General features: G+C 41.8%; 1 protein-coding gene across 1 annotated transcript in view; it reads left to right on the forward strand.

Annotated features, from left to right (window-relative positions):
* Positions 1-25,874, forward strand: part of EXOC4 (exocyst complex component 4) — a 779,245-nt gene that overhangs the window by 340,119 nt on the left and 413,252 nt on the right. The window contains exon 10 of the mRNA XM_029615101.1: positions 15,719-15,815. Coding sequence (XP_029470961.1) covers positions 15,719-15,815 — 97 coding nt within the window. The remainder of the gene's footprint in view (positions 1-15,718; positions 15,816-25,874) is intronic.

Genomic DNA, 25,874 nt, shown 5'->3' on the forward strand with positions numbered 1-25,874 from the left:
TTTCTATAAAATCAAAACAATGTACATTAAGTCAATAACACATTAAAAAAATTGCAATTATAATGCAATAGAAATACAAATAAAACCAAAATAACATAATATATGTAAAGACCCAGAGCCTATATATAACTGACAAAAATTATTAGTAAAATCTAAAAAAAAGAAATGGAAAACCAAAGTAATAAACTAAAAATTCTAAAATGACATATTAATCCTCAAGCATCTTAGGAAATAAGCAGGCCTTGACAAATTTCCTAAATGTCAAGTCATTCTTTTCCAAACACACATCTAATAGAAGTGAGTTCCATAATAAAAGGCTCTGATATTGAAATGCCATCATCCTTGTGTTTTCTAACTGAATTTCTCATGGTGAGGACAGCCTTAAAAGATCTAATTTAGATGATCTTAGGGATCTGCTAGGTTGCTAGATGATTAGAAAATAGTTTATATAAACTGGTACTTCCCTAAATACTGCCCTATATGAAAGATAAAGAAGTTTAAAAACTACTTTGGCTCATACAGGGCGGCAGTGAAGTTCTCGAAAAAGCAGAGTGCTAAGCTCAAATTTCAAAGCCCCAAAGATTATGCTAGCAGCAGTATTCAGAAGTAATTGCAATGGCCTCAAAGCAACCTCTATGATTCCCATATATAGGGCGTTAAAGTAGGCGAGACGAGAATAGACGAGCATAGGTAGTAATAGTCATTACTCTGACTTTCCCAAGTATGATTTCGGCCTACAAATCAAGACAGAAGAAAACTACTGGCTTCGTTAAGTGAGAAATCCAATTCAACATTGATCAAACACTATCAAGATTAATACTTAGAACTTGTACAACTCCTACTAAAAGTACATCAGTACCCTTCATTTTGGGTATTAGCAGGATGCAATTTATGGCAATAAGTTCTGATACAAGAGGAAAATAAATTCCTTTTAAATAAACAAGCACATGGTACAAAAGCCGAATATTTTAATTGCCTGGTGACCTGTCATGCACACACATTGGCTAAGAGCAGTTCCATTGGACTCCATTTCCAATGTAATTTGGTTTTTAAGAATGAAGCATTTTAGTGAAGAGGACAAAATGCAAATCTATTAGGAATAACCTAACAGCAAAATAAACAAACAACCCAATATTTCCTCCTTTGGCCTCCATTCCTCGCATTTAAAAGCTGGCCTCCCTTTTTGATTTTGAAGCCTGTGATATCTCTATCACTGTTCCATTTTCCTTAGAAGGCTTTTTATAAAAATATGCGAAAAATGCTACCTTCTGGTATCTTCTAAAAGCCTACTAGGTATTTCAGTGTTGTATCCTATCTCATCTGGGAAATACATCATTAGCTCCTTAGGTCTCTCTATGTAAGGGTTATTTAGATCCACTTCTGACGACAAGTTATGGATAAAATCTGCAATAATTTGCAGGTTAGAGGCATCTGAGGTGTTTGTTTTCCTCAAAACTTGTCAGTGGTTTACATTTTAAGGTGGAGAACTTGGCCATTAATGTTGTAGGGCCTCCAATTTACAGCAAAATTGCAGAGATCAATGAAAAAAAGTTGTTGCTAAGTTTATTAAAAATCGGACAGGATAAAACTAAAGAAAACAATTTATTTCCACAATTTCTATTTGACTGAGCCACCAGTCTCAGTGGATTACAGTCAACATACACAGTAAAGCATAGAAAAACCTTGCGTAACACAAAACATAAACATGCCAAATCAACTAGAAAGCAACATTATTATACATCTCTGGGGGGGGGGGGGAATAGCTTTACAAGATTGAGCAATACTCAGTCTGGGAAGGCTAGAGAAAAGAGAGATGTCTTGAAGTTCTTCCTAGACTGAGAACGATCACACTCTGCTCTAGTAGCTGCAGGAAGGCCATCCCAGAGATCAGGGCTTGGGATACAAAAGATCCGCTAGCAAGAGGTTGCTAATTGGACAAGGGAGAGCGATGGAATCTCAGCCACATGCTGTGATGAGGAGTGGAGGCAGCGGGTGGGGCGGTGTCTGCTTATAGAAGACACAATGGCTGGAGGGGGCCAGACCATGGAGAGCTTTAAACGTCCAAAGGAGGACTTTAAGCTTCACCTGCCAGGCTATCGGAAGCCGGTGAAGGCTAGCTAGAGTTGGAGAAATATGCTCACGCATTCTGGTACCTGAGATGAGACACGCTGCAGATTTCTGTATAAGTTGGAGTGCCCGTAAAAAGGTATCGGGGAGCCTCAAGAATAGCACATTGAAGGAGTCTGGTGAAGACAGAATAAATGATTGAGTTACAGTATGAAAATCTGAGTGAGATAAGGAGGTCTTTAGAGAAGGCAGTAGCCACAGCTTGAGGTATGATGTCTGGACTGAAGAATCGATATGGGATCTAGGATCTGAGAAGATCTGCAACATTCAGTGGCATTTCTCCTGTCCTCAGCTCCAGTGGGGTAATGCTTCAAAGAGCCCAGTTGGTGGACTTTCCCTCAGAAAATCAAGGGAGGATCTTAGAGAAGCTTAAGAATGACCTTATTGTCTTCGATTCAAGATCATAATTTCTGTTTCTTTTGTTGCAAGATCTGCCATCTGGTAAGGTTTGTGAGCCTTCTCTTCTTTTAAGAGAAAGCAAAATTGTGTTTTCCTCCGCCGGCGATATTTTTGCTATTGAGAAGGGGATCATTTTATTTTACATTTTTATTTGAGCAAGTAGAAGGAACTGTTGCTCTAATAAAATTGTTGGAAATTAATTCAGGTCTATGCAAGAAAGGAAAATGTCATAATGCCTCTGTATTACTCCATGGTGAGACCGCACCTTGAATTCTGTGTACAATTCTGGTTGCCGCATCTCAAAAAAGATATAGTTGTGATGAAGAAGGTACAGAGAAGGGCGACCAAAATGATAAAGGGGAAGGAACAGCTCTCCTATGAGGAAAGGCTGAAGAGGTTAGGGCTGTTTAGCTTGGAGAAAAGACAGCTGAGGAGGGAATGATAGAGGTCTTTAAAATCATGAGAGGTCTAGAATGGATAAATGTGAATCGGTTATTTACTCTTTTGGATAATAGAAGGACTAGGGGGCACTCCTTGAAGTGAGCAAGTAACACATTTAAGAATAATCGGAGAAAATTCTTTTTCACTCAGTGCACAATTAAGTTCTGGAATTTGTTGCCAGAGCAAGTGGTTAGTGCAGTTAGTGTAGCTGGGTTTAAAAAAAGGTTTGGATACGTTTTTAGAGGAGAAGTCCATTACCTGCTATTAATCAAGTTGGCTTAGGTAATAACCACTGCTATTACTGGCTTCAGTAGCATGGGATCTACTTAGTGTTCGGGTAATTGCCAGGTACTTGTAGCCTGGATTGGCCACTGTTGGAAACAGGATGCTGGGCTTCATGGACGCTTGGTCTGACCCAGTATGGCAATTTCTTATGTTCTTATGAAGGATGTTTGAAAGCCACAAAAGAATACTAATCGGATAAAGTGCGTATTAGGAATTAAATTAACAAAGCAGTCATTTCCCTGTCTTCTCATCCAGTGAGAAAATACCTGACACCCCTTCTCCCTGACATGCATCTTTCCATCCCCTGTTTCTAAATTCTCACTCCTCGCCCAGTGCAAATTTTATTTATAGCACTGTGCTTAAATTATTTAATTCAGTTAGTGGAGAGTAAGGTTCAAATTATGGAATGCGTCCTGCTGATATTGATGAAAAGGAAAGGAAGATAGCTGTTTGGCTCTTATCACCAGGACTAATAAAAACATATTTTGTCTAGCAAACTGCTCCAATGTGAAATCACACTGGGGATGTGATGCCAGGATGCCCTTTCTTATCGCGTGACACCTTGTACCTGTTGGATGCTTGAGGGCGGGGCCTGATTCAAATACTAACACATCTTGAAAGTGAAGCCCCTGGTGCTGGATTTGAAATTACATCCACCTTGGGAGCAAAACACACATTTTGACTGAGTGTTTTACAGCTCATTAACATTCAAATTATGCAGTTGGAAGCAGTGTCGAGTTTGGGGTAGCTGAGCAATTGTCTGAGTGTTAGCCACCGTAATTACTTCTTTTTTGGTGGCTGTAGGCCAAGCAGCAGTCAAAATATCAATATTTGGATTGGAACGTTTTCAGCCACTTCTGCTGGGTTCTGTAAATATCTCTGCAATGTTTTGTGCTTAGGAAGTGCTGATAGCTGAAAAGTCAACATTGTCAAGCTGCAGAAGTAAAAAAAAAATATTGTAGAAACTACTTATTTTTGCCATAAAAATACTTTTGCTGTTTTCTCAGGAAATAGATGTATAAAACAAGCTATTAAATTTAGTGAAGCCTGTCTATTCCAAAAAGCATATTATCCTAATATTCATGGGATACTACATCATGGGAAAGTAAAAGCCTTATCATTGGAAGGATATAGACGGAGTTCAGGCAGTCCTGGCGTGGGATCTGCAGCAGAAGCTTTAGGAGGTTAGAGTGAGACCTTAAAAACCGAAACCTACAGGCCCTAGAGGGAGAGGCAAGAGAGGAAGGTGATATGATAGAGACATTCACATACATGAAAGGTAAGAATGCCCAAGAAGCAAGCTTGTTTCAAAGGAAAGAATGTACTAGAATAAGGGATAAGAGCTTCTAGGAGCAACATTAAGAAATTATTTTTTCACGGGAAGGATGGTAGAAGCATGGAACGTCCTGGGTGGTGATGATAGGTAATACAGTAGCAGGACTTAAGAGGGCATAGGATAATCACAGAAGATCATTAGTTGCTAAAAGTGGAGAGAGCAGAATGCATGAACTAGTGGTATGTTTCAATGTTCATAGCACCGTACTTGACAGAGTCAAGCAGTGAATGTTGGGGCTGTCAGAATGAGTGGCAGAGGGGCAAATATGATGTATGTATGTATTTATTTATTTATTTAAAACCTTTTTTTATACCGGTGTTAGTGTGAACCTCACATCGGTTTACAATATAACAAAATGAATAGAAAATACAATTAACAAGGGAATAAAACAGGTGGGCGAAGAGAAACGCGGGAAAGCAGCATAGAAAGATAGTACAACTGGTGTAGAGTTCTTAACATAGGTAACTATTGGAACATATCATGTTGGATAATATCATGAATGCTAGTTATTATATACATTATATACATTAATAGAACACAAATATCACAGTGTACGTTGGTAGAAGAAGATGATTGATGGTTATAGCAGGGGGGTTTGCTAGTCAGGAACGCCTGTTTAAATAACCATGTTTTTAGTGTCTTCCTAAATTTGAGAGAACATGATTCGAGACGGAGTGCTGAGGGCAGGGTATTCCAACGTGAGGGGCCTGCGATAGTGAGGGCACGTTCCCTTGTGGTGGAAAGGTGTGCTGTTTTTAGAGAGGTCACATGAAGGGTTCCTTTGTTGATTGTTCTAGTGGGACAATTAAGGTGTGCAGAGGTGAAAGGAAGGTCAAGCCAGTTGGCGTGGTGGGAGTAAATGGCTTTGTGGATGATAGTGAGTGTTTTGTAAAGAATGCGAGAGGGGATGGGGAGCCAGTGGAGGTCTTTGAGAGTGGGGGTTATATGATCTGTTTTACGGGCATTTGATATGACTCTTGCCATAGCGTTTTGGAGCATTTGGAGGGGTCTTATTGTGGAGTATGGGAGACCCAAGAGTAGAGAGTTGCAATAATCCAGTTTAGATGTTAGTGTGGTTTGGATTACTGTCAGGAAGTCATGGGAGTGTAGTAAGGGCTTGAGTTTTTTTAGTACATTAAGTTTAAAGAATCCTTCTTTGAGGATGGAGCTGACGTATCTCTTGAGATTTAGTTGTTGGTCCAAGAGTACTCCAAGGTCTCTTACAACTGGTTGCGAGGAGATGAGCTTGAATGCTGGGTCTAGAGCAAAGGATGGTTTAGGGGTGGTGTGGTGGGAAATGAAAAGTAGTTCGGTTTTTGTGGTGTTAAGTGCAAGGTGGAGATTGGTGAGGAGAGAGTTAATAGATTTAAGGCAGATGTTCCAGTGTGATAAGGCATCTGTGATAGAGGAGTGGATTGGTATGATGATTTGCACATCATCGGCATATAGGTAGAATTTTAGTTTGAGATCTGAGAGGAGTTGGCAGAGCGGAGTGAGGTAGATATTGAAAAGGGTGGAGGAGAGGGAGGAACCCTGAGGAACCCCATGTAAGAGAGGATAGTGGGCAGATGTGGCATTACCTATTTTTACAGAGAATTTTCTGTTAGAGAGATAGGAAGACTCCCAAAGAAGGGCTAAGCCTGAAATGCCAATATCTTTTAATCGGGTGAGGAGGTGGTGATGGCATATGGTATCAAATGCGGCCGAAATATCAAGGAGGGCAAGAATGTAGCTGTTCCCTTGGTCCATGCCTCTGAGGAGGTGGTCGGAGAGCATGAGGAGGAGGGATTCCGTGTTAAAATGTTTACAGAAGCCAAATTGTGCGGTGTGAAGGATCTTGTGGTCTTCAAGGTAGTTGGACAGTTGTGAGTTGACAACTCTTTCCATTATCTTGGCTATAAATGGGAGGTTTGAGATGGGGCGGAAATTAGCAGGGTCCTTCGGGTCCAGAGAGGGTTTCTTAAGGAGGGGTTTGACCACTGCTAGTTTGAGTGTGTCTGGGACTATGCCTGTGGAGAGGGAACAATTGATGATGTCAGATATAGATTTAGCAATGGAGGTTGGAATGGAAAGGAGTGCTTTGGTGGGGATGGTGTCTGAGGGGTGGGAGGTAGGTCTAAGCTTTTTTAGGATAGATTCAACTTCTTTGGCGGAGGTAAACTCCAGAGTGCTTAGGGAGGCAGTGGGAAGGTCAGTCCCTAATGGTGTGGGGTGCAGGGGGTTGGTGAATCTGGAAAGGAGGTTCGCTATTTTATTGTTGAAGAATTGTGCCAGTTCTTCACATTTAGCGTGGGCTTCAGAGTTAGGAATCGTGTGTGGGATAGATTTGGTAAGTATTAGAAATGTATTAGAAATCCTAGCAGAAAAACAGGCAACCACATGGCCAGATTGTCCGGCAAGCTGTGATGGTAGAGTCCACTAGCAACTGGATCTGCCTGGCAGACTGGAAAGAGCTACAATAACTGGAAGCTCCAGCAGAAATGCAGACACTCACATAGCCAGGTCTGTCCATTAGGCTGGATGGTTGGGCTTAGTATTGCTAACTGCTTAGGTTTTTACAGAGCTTTGTGTTTAGGCATGAGAAGAATGGGTGCTGGAAAGAATTAAAGGGGGATTTTGTATGCTTTTTATATGTTCTGGATAAAGAGGTAGTCCACACTATCATTGGCTGACAGCTAAGATGAGTCCTTAGTGTGGATAGAATAGCTGGGCAGATCGCGTGGTTCAGGTGGTCTTTCTCTGCCATCATCTGCTGTCTACAAAGTTGATATTTATTTACTTTATTTATTTAGAACTTTTATATACCGACATTCATATGCATATCACATCAGTTTACAGCTCAACAGGGGTAAACAAAAGATATGAAAATGAAGTATACAGTTACAGTTAACCTAGGGGGTCAAAGGAACAAGTTGGGAATATTAGAGGAAGCAAAAGGGGTCAGGAGGATCTAAGTGGTGAGATTAGAAACAAGAAAAGAGGTGGAAGAGAAAAAAAAAAGAAGCAGTTAATCATAAGCTGGCACTCACAGATATTTACATTTACTTGTCTTTCTAGTCCAGTATGGGAGATACTGAGAAGGTGAGCATCACCTGAGAGTGCCGGATCACTGACTTCAACTCCCTGCGTCACCCAGCACCTTGCGTCATCTTTCCTATCATTTAAATTAGGTTTTGACTCTTTTCATCTCTACCATACTGAGTGCTTGTCACCTACGATAGAGAGCATCCTTTTTATGGTATTCAGGGAAGAGTGCACCTACAGACACTTACCTGACCCATGTCAATACTCAAGTGGAACTGACAGTCACAGCATGAAAAATAACAGCTGGCACAGACTAGATTTATAATGATGTTTTATGTTTAACGTATGTTTCTTTTGTTCTGGCTGGGTCAAGCCTATGTGCTTTCTGTATTATGCTCACTAATATGCAGTTCCTTGGGCTGAACACTTTGCACATTAGTAATACATTTTTCAATAAATAAATAGGAATTTTCATTGTGTTGCCTGAGCTATTCAAGTATATATAGGGTCTGATTTTAAAAAGCATTTACTCGAGCAAAACTGGTTTTTGCTCGAGTAAATACACTTTACTCAAGTAAGTGGGCTTTTCAAAATTGCTACAATATATGCCATTGAATTGTCCATAGGATTTACTCAAGTAAGTGCACTTTACTCGAGTAAATAGCTTTTGAAAATTGCTACGATAGTATGTCACATTTACATGCGTAACTCCTTTGAAAATTACCCCCATACATTTTTGGTGGTTTAACTACAGAACCAATACATGACAGTGCAATCTTGCTTAGTCAGTGATCCGGCATTCTCAGGTGATGCTCACCTTCTTGGTATCTCCCATACTGGACTAGAAAGACAAGTAAATGTAAATATCTGTGAGTGCCAGCTTATGATTAACTGCTTTTTTTTTTCTCTCTCTTTTCACTTCAGTTCAGATGTAGCTTCAGTTGAAAGTAAACATTTAATTGGTCATTTCTGCCTAGTCCCTAGCTGGCATTTTGTCTCCACTCTAGGGTCATCACATAGTTTACTGCTTCAGGTGAAGCTATATGTCGCCTGAACAGCAAACTGCCAAGTCTTCCTTTTCCTTGTCCCATAAAACCTTGCCTTTTCCCCACCTCTGTTTCCAGAGTTCACTTAACTCTCCCTCCCTAAAGTTTGGAACTGTTACCTCGGCATAGGATTTCACTCACTGGGAAATATTTTGCAAGTTACGTTCTATAAAAGAGTTCACATGTTGGCAAATAATATTTGAAAACCATGGGGTTATTGTTGCCCAGAATACAGTGTTGTCGTGTGAGATTTAGAGTTCGGACTTAAATGCCAAAGGAAAAATGAGATGAACTTTGTGGTAACTTCATTGGATGAATGGCGAGACTCTACAGAGTTGGTCAGTTTTATTTGAGTGATTGTAATGCTTCCAAAACAAGTGCTGTTGGAGGATCCTTGGATGTTTTTGGCAAAGAAGAAGCTCAAATGCAGAATGTATTGCCAAAAGGTGGAGGTGGCTCGGGCGTGTGTGTCAAACCTTCCAGGGGTGCCTGGTGCCAGATAGGGAAGAGGCCACCCCAAGGAGACCATGGGACAGCGGAAGTCTTATGTGCAATTCAGGCGCGAAGAGGATTTAAATGAACAACATAATGCATTTTGGACAGCCCGAGATAACATTTGAGCAGTTTGTTGGTTAAATAAGAAGAGGGGCTACTTTTCCTATCGTCCCTTCTCATGTTAAACATTGAGGTAATCCCTCATTTTCTCCCCAGTCTCTCTCCTTGAAAAATGAGTGATGTACTGAGTTATACACATGAAGAAATGGCATCGAGTCTCTGGTAAGGTTAAAGCACAGCTGCTCAGAGATGCATTTTACGAAGTTTTTCTGAGCACCTTTGGAAAAGGAGAGAATGCCAAAAAGCACGATTTAACAGTTGATGCTCTGCTTAACTGGGAAATTGACAGAGTGGGAGGATGTTTCTTTTAAAAACAAAATTACTCATTCGTCCTATTAATGTCAAGCTGTGCCGTTTCCAGTGGGCTCGGAGACTAACTTGACTTAACCGAGGAGCAGAAACTACTGAAGCATGAACTTGGAAGTAGAAGCTCAAATTAACAGGCGAATGCGGTTCTTGTTACCTTAAGTCACCCTGCACTAATCAATATTATTGGCTGGGACTGACTTCATGCTAGTGAATAAAGCAATCCATCTTATTATGTTGACTGAATAACATCCCACCCGAAGGGCACTACTTGATATAGTGGCTACCCCAAGGGATGCTGCTTCTCCTCCTCAACCTCCGTTCTGCCACGTGTATCTGGCTGGACAGGAACAGTACCCTTGTTTTGCTTTGAAGGTAACATGGCTTCTAGCTAGTTAAGTTTTTGTTGGTCAGCTGTTAAACTCTGCATTAAAGGGACGTGTTCGGTGGATAGAGTGCAGGGTACCAGATGGAAGCTTTACATTCCTATGGCTTCCTGTTTAGTTAAGAAAGTTGCATCCTGAAGTCTTTAAGGGACTTCCTCAGAAAATCTGCAACCGCAGCATGGTGTGAAGGTGAAACCTGCTGGAGCGTTGAGATCTTTTATGTAAGAGATGTAGAATAGTGAACAGAGCATATAACCAGCCAGGTGCAACGGCATACAGTGGAGGAGTAGCCTAGTGGTTAGAGCGTTGGGCTACAAACCAGAGTAGCCAGGATTCAAATCCCACTGCCACTCCTTGTGACCTTGGGCGAGACACTTACTTCACCCTCCATTGCCTCAGGTACAAACTTACAGTGCATAGGCAAATGCCTACAGTACCTGAATGTAATCCACTTTGAAGTGCTGAAAAGCAGAATATAAAATAAACAAGGTAACAAAACTCTAGTTAAAGCCACTGAGATAGGAAATTAATGAAAGATAAACTGAGCATTTGAAAAAACCTTTCTAGAAAATAGACTGCACACTGCAGAGTGAATGCACAAATACTCTGCTGCTCTGGATAAGGGTTTTTTTTTTGCATATTTAAGCACCAGCTAGGTCTCCAGCTTGCTGATCGGAGACCAAGCGAGTATTAAAAGCATGTGGGCATTATTTAGGTTGTGGTCGATACATTTCTATAAGTCTCTTTTTTGTGATTTGACAGCTTTTAGGTTTCTAGTCTAGGGCTAATTGCACTTGACAGAGTAGTAATGGGAGGCTGAAAGACTCCCAGGAATCGAAAAGCAAGAGCAAGTAGCAGGGAAAAAAAGAAAGTGCACTTCATGAAAAAGTGGAATAAAGTTGCAAAGAGCCGAAAAGTTGCAGAAAGGCCACATTTGTGTTTGAAAGCAATTACTATCTCACATGCTGAGTTCTGCACCAAAAACTGAAAAATTCTATGCACAATATGTTAAATTTAGCAAAGTTCTGCACTAAAGATTTAAACTGCAGTGGAGAAAACCATTATTACAGTACTCAGAAGTAGAAAGGTAAATATTTGGCACAGTACTGTAATAGTGGTGCCCATCGGTCTTGATGCTTCAGCCCTCGATCCCCCAGGACATATCCACTGAGCAGTTTCTGTGTCCTCACTACCTTTTTTTATTCCCCAGGCGGCATCGCCCATGCTAACCCTTCTTCCTAAACTTACACTCAACTTGCTACTACAACTTAAGTCTTCCAATGTCCGTGTTTTTGTTTAATAAGGCTGACTGACTCCTCAGACTTGATTTCAGCATCCTTGACTTTTAGATCAGCTGTGCTGAACTGCTGCTTCAAATGTGTATCAACACACAAAACAGTTTTTTTTAATGACAAAACCGTGAGACTTGAGTAGTGTAAACATTTCCCTTCTGATCAGTTGGAGCTGCCTCTTTCTATCACTCCAGGCCAAACGATGGCTAATCATGAGATCAGAAGGAAATAGTGTGCCAGACTTGGGTGGAGGACCGAGATGCTCATTGCAAACCGTGTTCATTAGAATTTCACTTCTTTGCGATTAAGGACTTTTAAAATTGGTTTTGAAGCCCCGTGACGTTCTTCTCTTAAAGAGCGACCTAATAGAGAAGGATAATAGCAAAAACCCACTTGCAGTGCTCCTAGGTTTGTTGAAAGTTAATGACACTGTCAGTGAAGTGCATCCACCTCCACATGTGCTTGTGAGTGCTCGATGAGGAGAAATCCATTAGCAATCTTGCAGTTATGGAGCCTGAATTGTCAGGCTGGGCTGTGAATGGTGTAGCAGAGGACAAAATTGTGCAGAAGCTGGGGAAGGGTTGTTTGCTCTGTCTGCAGTTGAATAGGAAGATGGGATGTAAGCCAGCCTAGCTGTTAACAAAGCTGCAGCTTCTACAAAGGTCTGTAGAAATGAGGCCCCAGTGTAGAGAACAGCAGGCTTTCAGTGTCTGATCCCATGCGCCACGCTCCCTCCGTGACCTTCTCTCTGCTCGCTTTAAATATTTTTCACTTAGATTCTGAAGTCTCTGAAAGAGAGGTCTTGCAATATCCAGAGCTGCTGATTTTTTTTCTATGCAGTCTCTTGCATTTTTCTGCATCATCTCGTGGCCACACAGTGTGTTAAGAAGCTCCAGTGGCCTGCACCAATGTCAGAAAATAAAATCGCCCAGTTTCAGTGTGAGCTGGACAGGTTGTGCAATCTGCTTCTGGGTTTTCTTTGTGGTGTGTCATTGCACCCAACTTAGCGTGATGAACTTTCATGCAAACCATGACAAGGTCAAACACAAAATGTTAAAGTTTCACGTAGGGATTTAAAAAAAAAAAAAAAAAAAAAGTCAAACAAAAAGAAATGAAATATTTGCTGATTGGTTTCAAAACCATTGGATAAGTTCTATTATTTACACCCCGCCTAAAGAATATTTGGCAGGACTTAGTGTGTATAAATACTCCATACATTACTCTGCCTCTCTTCCTCAATGCAAACCATACAGTGGCTCAGACCTATTAATTTATTTATTTGGTTTACATTCTGCTTTTTAGGCACTTCAAAGCAGATTGCATTCAGGTACTGTCTCCAGAAGGCCTGATTTTCAAAAGCATTTATACTATTAAAATTAGGTTGTATTCAAGTAAATGCATGCTACCCATCTAAGCGGGCTTTTGAAAATTGCTACAATATATGCCATTGAATTGTCCATAGGATTAGCCTGCGTTTAATGCACTTAACGCAGGTAAATGACTTTTGAAAGTTGCTGTGATGGTATGTGACATTTATAGGCTTAACTTCTTTGAAAATTCCCCTGTAAATTGTACCTGAGGCAATGGAGGGTAAAGTGACTGCCCAAGGTCACAAGGAGCATCGATGTGGTTGGAACCCTGGTTTCCCTGGTTCTCAGCCTGCGCTGCAACCAATAGGCTGCTAGTCTGTTCCATCTGAGAAAAATGCCTCTGAATCGCTCCATGGTGCAATTCTGGTCGCCGCATCTCAAAAAAGATATGGCTGCACTGGAGAAAGTGCAGAGAAGGGCGACCAAAATGATAAGGGGCAAGAAACGGCTGCCCCGAGGAAAGACTAAAGGTGTTAGGGCTGTTCAGTTTAGAGAAGAGACTGAAGGGGGGGGGGGGGGGGGGGGGATATGATAGAGGTCTACAAAATCGTGAAAGGACTTGAACAAGTAAATTGGTTATTTACTCTCTCAGATAATAGAAGGTCTAGGGGGCACTCCATGAAGTTAGCAAGTAGCTCATTTAAAACAAATTAAAGAAAATTCTTTTTCACTCAGTGCATAGTTAAGCTCTGGAATTCATTGCTAGAGGATATGGTTTCAGTAGTTAGTGTAACTGGGTTTAAAAAAGGTTTGGATAAGTTCCTAGAGGAAAAATCCATAAACTTCTGTAACGGTAATTAATAAGCAATAGTAGCTTGTGATTTATCTAATGTTTGGGTAATTGCCAGGTACTTTGACTTGGATTGGCCACTGATGGAAACAGGATACTGGGCTTGCTGGACCCTTGGTCTGAGCCAGTATGGCATATCTTGTGTTCTTATGTTCTTAAGATTGGCCCCAGATAGAGAAATACATTTCCTATAAAATTGTGCTTGAGTAGTGTATGTGCACTTGTATTGAGTATGTTTGCTTGAATAATTCTGAAATAATCTGATATCAAAAGCATTCTTGCAAAAATGAACTGACATAAAATGCACTTATACAGATGAGCAATATGCTGTGACCACATAGAGGGGGATTTTCCAAGACCTTTCCGCCAGCAGAGCACGTTCTGTCTGCGGTCCATTATAAAAAGGGCCTGAATATTTATTTATTTATTTATTTAGAATTTTTCTATACCGACATTCTTGAACAAAATATCAAATCATGTCGGTTTCCATATAACAGAACAGTCGCGGCTATGGCGTTACATATAACATTTGAGCAATTGAACATATGGGCAATGAACATAGAACAAGTCAACAATAACAAGCAACAGTAAAATAATTCGTCAGTGAATAACATAATAAATAGAGCCACAGAATAACATAACATAATAACATAACATAGTAAATAGATAGAGCCACAGAATAACATAACATAATAACATAACATAGTAAATAGATAGAGCCACAGAATAACATAACATAATAACATAACATAGTAAATAGATAGAGCCACAGAATAACATAATATAAGGAGCCACCGCAACTGGGGCGGTTGAGGGTGTCACCTACAATAATAAGTTTAAAGGGTGGGACTGCATCATAAATAGGGCGTGGCGGGGGCTTTAAGGCTTGGGTAGCAATGAGGATTTGGTTGGAGGAAAGAGTGAAAGAGGGAAGGGGGGGGGAGGAAGTGAGGTATTGAGTCATGAACGAAGGACTATGATAAGGAAGTAATGAAAAATCAAGTATCTCTTTAGAGTCCTGATATGTCTTAAGTCCGGAGGTTCCCTGGTGGCCTGTTAAGTCTTTTGACCAGTGTCCGAGTAATGTTGAGATTCTGGGAATGCTTGTCTGAAGAGCCAAGTTTTGAGGTGTTTCTTAAAAGTTTGGAGAGAATATGGATTAAGCTTGTGTGCGCGTGTCTTGTCTGTGTGAAAGTTTACCTGGTTTGAGCGGAGGCATTCCTGGGGGGGTTGGAGTTGGAGAGGGGTTTGCATTTAAGTGCATAATTTTGGATTTCGAAAGTATACATATAAATTTCCCCTAAAAAACAATCTGTGCATGAATTAGCAGATGTGAGCAGGTGGGTTTTGGAGGAGTCATTTTCAAAGAGAAGTTATGCATGGAAATTTGCTTTGAAAGTTGCTGTCATTCCTGCTGCTGTTTCTAGCAACTAAAGCAATAAAACACGGTCTAAAAACCATACAAACCTTTATAGGAATCGGATACGGGATGGTATGTGCTAGCCTTGAGATTATACACTCGCTGTTTGTACTCTGTGCCTCCAGCCTCAAGGGAAGGGAGCCAAGAACGTGGTGGCACATTCGTACGACTAGAACCAAAGAAATAATGCGTTAGGTCACGTTACGAGGGCCAGTCGCACTTCTTCTTGTTGGATGTGCAATCGCTGAACAGCAGAGGCCTCTTATAGTTAAAAGCTGGGATTCAGGAAGGTTTCAGTTCTGAACACCCATCCTTACACCAGGAAAGCAAATGGAGAATTTTAAATAAAGCGGCAATAATTATACGAAAACCAGTATCAGCATTACTCCACAGCTGAATCAGGACAACAGGAATTACATTTTATATAATATATATATATATATATATCACACACTTAGGCACTTTACGTTCCATTATGTTTAGACCCCACTTTACGTTCCATTATGTTTAGACCCCATTTTATCAATCCCCAAGGTTCGCTCAAAGTGGTTTGCATGTCATAAAATGTATTTCCTAAAACCATTTCATGCTTGGGTGGGCAGAGGATAGACCAGAATGGGGATAGGAGGGTGGGTAGAGGATAGGCTGTTGGAAGGGGGAGGGTAGGTAGAGAGCAGGCATGGATAATCCATATATGGCTGAAATTAGCCAGATTAGATTTATAGAGGATAACCTTTTCTTAAGATGGTACCTGCTTATTTTTTTAACTCATGCCACAACGAGTTAGGCCCCTGAAGACTGACATAGCTATTGTTTCTCTATATAAATTGAAGGTAATTTGAGTATTTATAGTTACAATTGTTTCCCTCTCCCATCTACAGGAGGTCCAGATGATAATTTAATAGAAGGTGGGGGAACGAAGTTTGTTTGCAAACCTGGAGCCAGGAACATCACCATCATATTCCACCCGTTACTCAGGTAAGGCTTTGCCTGTTGGCAGCATGAGTGTGTACTCTGCTGTGTGACGTGCTGTTATGCAGAGAAACTCCCTCTTTGTAGTGAAATCCTGTTTATCAGCTCAAAAGCTTGGGTGTATGTCCAAGACAAGGAGCCTTCAAGTTGTGAGAGCAGGCCGGACCTATCCATTACTTGTGTGCTCGATGTACTCTGACTTTCTGGCGCCTACCTTTAGGAAAAGACGGACTGCCAAATGCGTAGGTAAATAACTCTCATATGGGGAGCGGTCTTGAGGTCAGCCTCTACCTGAAATAGGATCAGAAGAGTGCTTGCATTGGACTGGAAACGATACAAGCTCTGCCCTTGTGTAGGATGGTCTTTTGCCTTAGTGGTGTAGTTGGAGATTGAACAACTGGCTAAAGTTATATTTTTTCAGAGATAACCTGTGCTGTGGCAGACGATGCATACCTTCTCCTTTTCTTTTATCACTCCTCTTTTCGAGAAAGCCTTGCTAATACCTGAATAAGTTTAGAGAAACGGTAAACACTGGGCTTTTTAACTCTAAATTTTACTTATTTAATACGTTTTGAATTGTCATTTTTGATGTACAGAACTATTTATGTTGTATTTTACTGTTTGCATCAGGCTGGTTATATTTTGCTTCTTTTTCATTAATCGTTTGGTTTGGAGGGTGATGCTTACTTGACCATCAATAATGTAGACTTCTAAGAGTTCAGTTATATGCTCTCTTGATTTTTTTGGGATATTTTAATGTGTTTTTATTATGACTTTAGTATTTTTATGTCTTTCGTTTTTAGCTATTGCTTTTTAAATTTGTATTGTTTTATGTTGTAATCCATTTTCATCTTACATTGGAAAGGTGAACTGTAAATTTGTAATAAGTAAAACAAATAAATAGGGGGCAGTTCATGTGAAATTCTTTGGAAGGGAGCAGGACTTCAGGAAATGGTTCGTAGTTTAATGTGATCACTTTACTCTTCTTATGTTGCTAGTCCTAAGATTATGGCACAGTATTAACATGGCGGCCCATATTCCGTCACTGGCTAACTTCGGTGGGATGTTCAGAGGTGCAGTCACACTACTGAATATAGACGGCTCCACGGGACAACCAGAATTAGCCAGATACTTTTTCCTGCTAATTTATCTGGCTACCCTAACTCCTCCGAGAAATGCCCACTGAGCTCCCCTATGTTATGCGGCTTAATTTTAGCCATATAATGAGGTATCCGGCTAAGGTTTAGCCGGATAAATTGGGGAAATATCTGCATTTAGCCTGCTGACTTGTGAGTTATCAGGTTAAATGCTTCTGAATGTGGACCTCGTTGTGTTAATTATGGGGGAATTCTCAGCTCGCCCAAGTGCAAAGTTCGAGGTAGTCCACAAACTTAATAGGTAAATTTCAAGGAAAATCCAGCGCGATGTGTTTTTCTTGAAAATTCGCTTCTGCGGGTACACGGTGGCAAAACTACCCGTAAAGGAAGGAGGAGGAGGGAAGGGGAAAACGTTTGCGATTCTGTTCTGCGCCTGAATTTTACTCCTGTGACCAAGCGCGATGCCCCTTTATCCTGTGGCTGAGAATGCTTGCCTTGTGAATCTGGCCCATACTTTGGAGCTTACCCGGGCAAATGGGCTTTGAAAATTGCCACATCAAATAACTAAATGGCCACATGAAGTACCCCAAATCAAAGGTAGCAATTTAGTGACATGAACAGTGTAAGCCGTGAAAAAGGTGCGCCCCCCCATGAAAAGCTGTGGCAGGTTTGTGTCCCGTCGGCCACGTGCTTGCCGTGTTCTCCATCGTCAGTCCCTGCAGAAGGGAAACCCCTGATTATATTCAGAAATCACCTGGTAATTCCAAAGACCGTGGCAGATACGGAGACTTCCCTGCGATCCAGCTGGAAAAATGTATACAGCTTTCTAGTACTTCAAATCAGCGCCGCAGGGAAGAATGTGGCAAACCCAGTTCCCAACAAAGACCCGACCCAGGCTGCATCAGGGGCATGACGTCGGCGCCGCAGACCTCTGGGTGTGTTCACAGCTCTCTGTAACGTGTTTGCTTCTTTTAAAATGGAATCTTAAGAGGGGTTTTTTTTTTGAGGAGTTTATCTGTGGGGATTACAAAACATTTTAGAGGTAAATTTTGTAACAGCTTGCATAAATCTGATGGCAAATCCACCCATAAGTATCACGATACTGGATGCCAGCAGGGGCCTTCAGTGGGCCGTGCTCAATCCTGCTCTAGCCGCCATCTTGAAGGCTGCATGATGCAGCAAGGCCAGCCCTATAAAACCCTCCCTCCCAGCTTGCTTGGGGCCTCATCATCGAGTCTCCTCTGCTTCTTTCTTTGGCCATCTTGGCTTTGCTTTGTTTCTGTATGGCCTTTGAGGCCTTCTTGCCTTGTCTTGTTTGTGTTTCCATTGTGGCCCGTTTAGGCCTTCTTGTCTTGTTGTTTGTTCCCGTCCTGTCTTCCTTGAAGGTCTGTTTGTTTCTCTGGTTTCCTGTGGGTCTCCCAGTCACCCTCTTGTGTCCTGTCTAGGTCTCCCGGTGGCCTACCCTTTTCCATTCCTTGTCTGGGCCTCCCTTTGGCTCTCCTTATCTGTTGCCTGTCTTGCTCTTATCTTGTCCAGGCCTTTCAGGGGCCTATCTAGCCTGTCTGTTTCCTGCCTCGGCTTCCCCCTGTTTAGGCCTCCCAGTAGCCTATCCTGTCCGTTCGCTCCCTGTTCCGGTTTTGCCCTTGTTTACCTTGTTCCTGCCTGTGTGTTTACTTTGTTCCTGCCAAGCTTTGCCCTTATCGCTCCTGCCTGGCTTGCTTCCTTTACGTTTGGTTTGACTCCTGCTATCTGACCCGGCCTGATCTTTGCTGTTGCCTGTACTCTGCCAGCACTGACCGTAACCTGCTTCATTTTCCGCCTCATCTCCTGCCTCAGGTACTCCGCTAGCTATGTCCTGCCGGCTCCATCCAAGATGGTGGTGGCCGGCCAGGCAGAAGACCCTGCACTGCTGTGCTGTGCCCTTCAGCCCTGAACTACCCCTGCTGGGGAAATAGCTTTACCCGGCCTGCCTCACCACGACAATAAGCTGTACCAATTTTCAGCGTGAACTTTTTTTTCACTTTGAAAATCACCCTGCCAAAGCCATCTGCATCTAATGACACCTGCAAATTAGCAATTTTGGGAATATGTGCACACATACACCTCCTCCCTGGCTGAGCCCCTGGAACATCTCTGCTCGCTCCAGGTTAACTTAGCGGCAGACGAGTCACACACACACAGGTTTATCCATTTTTACCGGGTGGGCAGTTTTGTAAAAGGCCATCTCCATGGGTAAAGCATCATTTCAGAAATGCCCTTGAAAATGATCCTGTTAATATGCCCACTTTTTATACCACTGTTTTTTTTTATTTTTCGGTATATGCTGTCAGTGTACACAGAGCTGTACACACGTAGGGAGTTTTAGAAAAAGCCATGCCCCACACACATACAACAGGAGAGGTACAGAAGTTTCTAGAACCCTACTCCAAAGGGTTTAGGTTTAATTTGAGACAGTAGCCACCATGTTACAGTGAAGAGGGAACAAGGGACGTAGAGCCGGTCCGGACTCTGGGCTTACGCTCACTTTCCTGCCACTAAGGATTTTAAGGTGGTGAAGTGGAAAGCAACTTTCAAGGGAAGATGCATCCAGGGAGCAGGCGAGAGCCGAGGAGGCTGAGAGAGGAGCGAGGTTTGAAGAGAGTCCAGGGGGAAGGAGGGCTGAAGTGCACGCAGGGACGAGAGGAGAGCTCCTTGCAGTCCCGGATCCTCCGTCTAGCTTTTCAGCTCTGGTGCAATATCTAATGCAAAGGATTATTGATCAAGGCTGGCTGGCCCCATTCGCCGTGTTGTCATCAGTCACTGTCTGTTTTGATAAGTGAAAGCCGGGAGGAACTCCACCCACCCCCACGTACAGTAAAGTGAATTTCAGCAGAAATTAATCAGTGCATCTGAGGTCCCCGGGCCCCCCCTTTTCCCTCCTCCCAGGCGGGTCGTGTCTTAAATTGCTAACGTCTCCTCCGCATGGGGCAAAGACGTAACAAACTTTTAGATTACTGATCTGCCGGCAGCCAGATGTGGTAGTGTGAAATATCAAGGTTGTTTACCGATTTGTTTCAATCAATAGAAATTGCATTACATTTTTGACCCTCTGAGCTCTACCTTTTGCCTCTTTTCTGGCTGCACTAGGCACATATCTGGATAACATCTGTCTTGTGTCTGTGTGTATGGAGGCAGGCAGAAATATTTATGGGCCCATAAAGTGCCAGTTCTTAACCAGGTGCCCGCAGTCTACTGCAAGATGCTCTGAAATCAGCAGGGTGGCTTGCGACTCTCTGCAGATTTACAGGTACCTTTTCGGGGGGGGCTTGTGGGATGACCAAGCAACTTTCTTAGGCTGGAGGCAGCCTTTTCTTCCCGCAACCTTCACTTTATTAAACACCTTCAGCATACATTCAAGAGAAGACTGGCTGCTTACACTTCTGGCAGCAGCACGCACCGTTGTAGTTAGGGCAGAAATGTATTTAGGAGCTGCCTTCTCCTGGAGACCCGGGGCCTTTCGATTCCAGCTGGGCTCCGCCTCTTATCCTGCCCAGCAGGATCCCGCTCACAGAGCCCTCTTCCTCTGTGGGTTTGAAGGTGGACCAGGCATCTAGGAGGGGTAGTAGGACCACTTCTTCACAGGGACACACAAAATGGTTTGTGGCACACATTCTTTATGCATTACTGTGGCCCCACATGGACAGGACATTTTTTTGGTTCCCAGACATGTTACTGTACAAGGTTATAAGAAGTAATCCTGTTCCTGACCGAAACAGATTAGCCTCTGAGACGTAAATTAAACTGTTTGCTCCGCTGCATATCTTAGTGTATTAGAAGTCAGGATTTGTCAATCAGGTGTATCATTTACGTATTTTTCAGCTTCTCGAGATGTAGAGGAAATCGGAATTGACTTTCAGGAAACCCAAAATACTTTTATTTGTTTATTTATTTAAATGTAGCTCGCAAGTGCGAGTTACATTCAAGTACAGTAGGTATTTCCCTGACCCCAGCGAGCTTACAGTCTAAGGGGCCCGATGTAATGAGAGAGGAGTAAAAAAAAAAACAACAAAACACTGTATTTCAGCACACACTTTCTTAATATGCTCACTAAACCAAAGTTAACTCCCGATACAGCTAACTAATGGAATGCAAATGCACTGGAAGTTGTAAAAAAGCACAGAAACCTAAAAACATGGTTTATACCAAGATTTAGGGCAATTTCTGTGCACAGATCGTGTTAGGAGCCATAGGCAGGGTTTGTATGCATTGTGCAAAACCCATGATTTCAGAGCAAAGAAGTTGTACACATAAAACATTAGTTAGGAACATAAATTATGCTTCTAAAAGTTGTGTTAAGAACCTGAAATTTGTACTCCTAGCCCATGCACAGACCCCCCCCCCCCAAAAAAAAAAACCTGTTCTAGGTGCATGAATCCCATTCTAGGTTCAGTCTTATAGGCTGACCCTAGGCCTGGAAACTTTACTCCACCTCTGACCAGGTGTAAAATTTCCAGCATTCGGAAAACATTGATTTATTTTATTTTAAAATACTTCTATACCGCATTCTCCAAGAAAATTGCAGCGGCTTACAAAAATAATATACATAATACAAAGTACAGTTTCCTAGGAAACTCAGAACTTTAACAAAACAAGTTTTGCATATATACCAAAAGAAAGAAGAAAACAAAATGCTGTTATTACTGCATAACAAAAGCGCCATTTGATTTACTAAAGGCTCTTATATCAGCCTTCAGACCTTGGCTTAAATAACCAAATCTTTATCATTTGTTTGAAAATGCTGATGTCAGATGTATTCCTCATGTGATCAGGCATAGAGTTGCACAATGCCGGATCCGCTCTCTAACATCTCTGACATGTACCTGCCGAACTGAGGGGGTACCCCCATCAAACCTTTATGGTGTGACCGTAAAGTTCTAGCTGGAGTCTATATCCTTAAGGCTGAGCCTAGCCAAGGGACCTTTTCATAGTTGACTGGTCTAGGTAATAGCACTGGTAAAGGAGGCCAAGACTGGAGTCATCTGATCATATCTTTTTCTTTTTTCCGGATAACATTACTCTGTCCACTGTGAAACCCACATCTGAAGATGACTAGGCTTGACAGTAGAAGAGTTTCTGTACTGAAGCCCTTTCTGAACCCAAACTGAAATTGATCCAAGATCTGATAGTCCTGCAAACAAATATCCCGTTCTTTCAAAACAACAGTCCAGCGATTTTAGGGAAGAAATTGGCTGATTGGCAGATGTAATGGATTGAGATTAGGTTTTTTGGGTTTTTTTTAAGCAAAGGTTGTACAGAGGCTTGCTTAAGACTATCAGATACCTTCCCCTTCTGCAAAAGAGAAATTCACACTGCTAGTGAGGTCTGGAGCAACACTATCCTTCACACTCTTCAGAAGCAAAGAATGGGAAGGGTTAAATCAGCAGGAGGATGAGTTCATTGACATCAAGATCTGGAAGACCTCAAACTGGGACCCAAGCTGGAATTGATCGTAAAAAAAACAATCACAAGACCTCGAAAAGGATGAGAAAATATCAGCTGCGTTCTTAGCAAATAAAAGGCCATCATCTTGTCACACCAATCAGCAGTATTCCAATGGGCATGAGATGGAGACAGTGCAATTGTAGTTAGGGACGAAACAGTCTGATATAGTGCTCATGGACTGTTTCCAACCTGCTGAAGCTGGGCTGCGAAAAAGGATTATTTAACGGAATCAGCTAACTTTCTGCCTTCCTCAGGTTGCTCCCTATAAAGCTGAAGCGTTTCGGGGTTATGTAAATGATGCCGTTTTCACTCTGGGCTGCGAAGCTGTCTCCGAGCTTTGCATAATTCCACAGTTTACCATTTTGCATTCTTCACAGGTTGCACCTGAAGGGTCTTCAAAGGGGCAGTCTTGTGAAGAGCCTCACAGATGATCCTATGTGTAGAGTTATGAATCTCTTGCCTAGATTCATCGGGGGTGGGGAGGTGGTGACGACTGAATAAGAGCCCTGTGCAAACCTCGCATGTCATTTACGAATATATCAGGTCTGGTTTTCAGAAGAACCAACCTTTGCAAATTAGCCTTGCTCTTAGACCATAGGTATGCAGTTGGCTTTGATGAATATTAATTATGGATATCTTAAAATGAGACTTGTACGTAGCTTTCGCCTTGGAATAGGTTATGAATAACTGAAGAGCAGAAAGGGAAGATTTGAAAAACCGGCAGCACAGCCATTCTAAAACGTTCCCTCTAAGAGGAGCTCTTAGGTCTTTTTGGCTTCCTTTCCTCCTCTCTCTCTCTCTCTCTCTCTCTCTCTCTCTGTGCGGTGATGCTAGGTCCCGCCCAGATGCACGGACCATGCACCACACATTTTTGCAGCTGTTTGAGTTGCTCCTGCCTCTGGGATTTGTTCTGCGGCACAGCGGAAGAGTGTAGGAGTGAGGGAAATAGCATGCGTCTGGACAGAAAAGAGAGGAAACCTTGGAATAAAACCTACCTGATTTTCAAAAGCATTTACAGACTTAAAACCGGGTTTTACATGTGTAAATGCACTTTACCCGTGTAAGTGGACTTTTGAAAATTGCTGCAGTATGCCATTGAATTGTCAGTAGGTTGTACCCACATTATGTGCACTTAACATGAGTAAATGGCTTTTGAAAATTGCAACAATAGTCTGTGACATTTATATGTGTAACTCTCTTGAAAATGTACCTGTAAATGTGCAGAGGACTCCAGAAACAAGCAAGCTGATATTTTGAAGGATAAAGCTAGTACTGATGATTTAATGTAGTATAAAACAGGTCATTAAGTAGTGCTGTTTGTTTCACAGTCGCAGTAGCTTTGAAATTACAGAACAGCTAAATCTCAATGTGAGAAATATTGACTGTAGATTAGAATAGCTTTAAAATGAAGGATGCATTATCCAGTACTAAAATACTGCACAATGAGTTTGCAATTAAAGTGCTTTAGACATGCCCGTTAGTAGGAACTGGTCTTATTAGGCATCATACAGTGCAGACCAACGCAATTAAGAATGATTTCCCTGCTCCTATGCAGCGTCTGTGTTGGAAAACATATTAATGATGCAGTGGAAGCCACCATATGGTATCTGGGCAGGCTGTGTTGGAGCTTGTAGTTATTCTGCGTGAAATGATTGCGTCCCGTTTCTTGAGTTCTGGCATATGTGCAATTAGCATTAGAACTTTTTTTTTTTTTTAAAGAATTAATTATATCTATGCTATATTTTTGGATAGAACTGGTGGAGGGCGGCGACCCCCGTGCCTTTCCCACAGCATTCTGTCTGTATGAAACAAAATGACATCACAGCTTGATTTCCTGCGCTTGCTGTCATACATTGTAATAAAAACAATTCTGGAATTTCTTGTACAGAACTACAAATCCCAGAATTCTTGAAGATGGGGGATTAAAAATGCAACTTGGCCTTGGCCTGGCTCTGTGCAGACTGTGTTGCGATATAGATGTTGTATAGTATGTACATCTATTATGTGACTATTATACCCTCGATATGTTTGAGTGTATGTTTCCTGACTTTTAGCTATTTGTTAGAACATAAGAAATTGCCATGCTGGGTCAGACCAAGGGTCTATCAAGCCCAGCATCCTGTTTCCAGCAGAGGCCAAACCAGACCACAAGAACCTGGCAATTACCCAAACACTAAGAAGATCCCATGCTACTGATGCAATTAATACTCCAACATGAACATGTAAGGGAATAATTGCTTGGTGGTAATCTTGTACGGAGGTGATCCTGTGAGGGTAACCGATTTGCAGTTATCCTCTCGTGGACCTCCGTCTATTATTCTTTTATTAATTTGACCGACATCTTTTTTTATTTTTTTGGAATTTTCAATTTTTTAATTTTTACTAAAAATCCCTTCTCTCCGGACAAGCAGCTCCGTACCCATGAGACATTCCAGAGGTGACGTCCTGATAAGTATGAAATAAAATACCAGTGGGGCGGAAAAGCAGCAGGGGAGAAGGGATTTTTAGTAAAAATTAAAAAATTGAAAATTCCAAAAAAAATAAAAAAAGATGTCGGTCAAATTAATAAAAGAATAATAGACGGAGGTCCACGAGAGGATAACTGCAAATCGGTTACCCTCACAGGATCACCTCCGTACAAGATTACCACCAAGCAATTATTCCCTTACATGTTCATGTTGGAGTATTTTTGAAAAGGGAAAGAGGTTGGTTAGTGACTGATGCAATTAATAGCAGTGGCTATTCCCTAAGTAAAATTGATTAATAGCCATTAATGGACTTCTCCAAGAACTTATCCAAACCTTTTTTGAACCCAGCTACACTAACTGCACTAACCACATCCTCTGGCAACAAATTCCAGAGCTTTATTGTGCGTTGAGTGAAAAAGAATTTTCTCCGATTAGTCTTAAATGTGCTACTTGCTAACTTCATGGCGTGCCCCCTAGTCCTTCTATTATCCGAAAGTGTAAATAACCGATTCACATCTACTCATTCAAGACCTCTCATGATCTTAAAGACCTCTATCATATCCCCCCTCCGCCTTCTCTTCTCCAAGCTGAAAAGTCCTAACCTCTTTAGTCTTTCCTCATAAGGGAGCTGTTCCATCCCCTTTATCATTTTGGTCGCCCTTCTCTATACCTTCTCCATCGCAACTATATCATTTTTGAGATGCGGCAACCAGAATTGTACACAGAATTCAAGGTGCGGTCTCACCATGGAGCGATAGAGGCATTATGACATTTTCCGTTTTATTAACCATTCCCTTCCTAATAATTCCTAACATTCTGTTTGCTTTTTTGACTGCTGCAGCACACTGAGCCGACGATTTTAAAGTATTATCCACTATGATGCCTAGATCTTTTTTCTGGGTGGTAGTTCCTAATATGGAACCTAACATTGTGTAACTACAGCAAGGGTTATTTTTCCCTATATGCAACACCTTGCACTTATTCACATTAAATTTCATCTGCCATTTGGATGCCCAATC

The sequence above is a fragment of the Rhinatrema bivittatum genome, chromosome 9, assembly GCF_901001135.1.
Source record: "Rhinatrema bivittatum chromosome 9, aRhiBiv1.1, whole genome shotgun sequence".
NCBI classification, from domain to species: Eukaryota; Metazoa; Chordata; class Amphibia; order Gymnophiona; family Rhinatrematidae; genus Rhinatrema; species Rhinatrema bivittatum.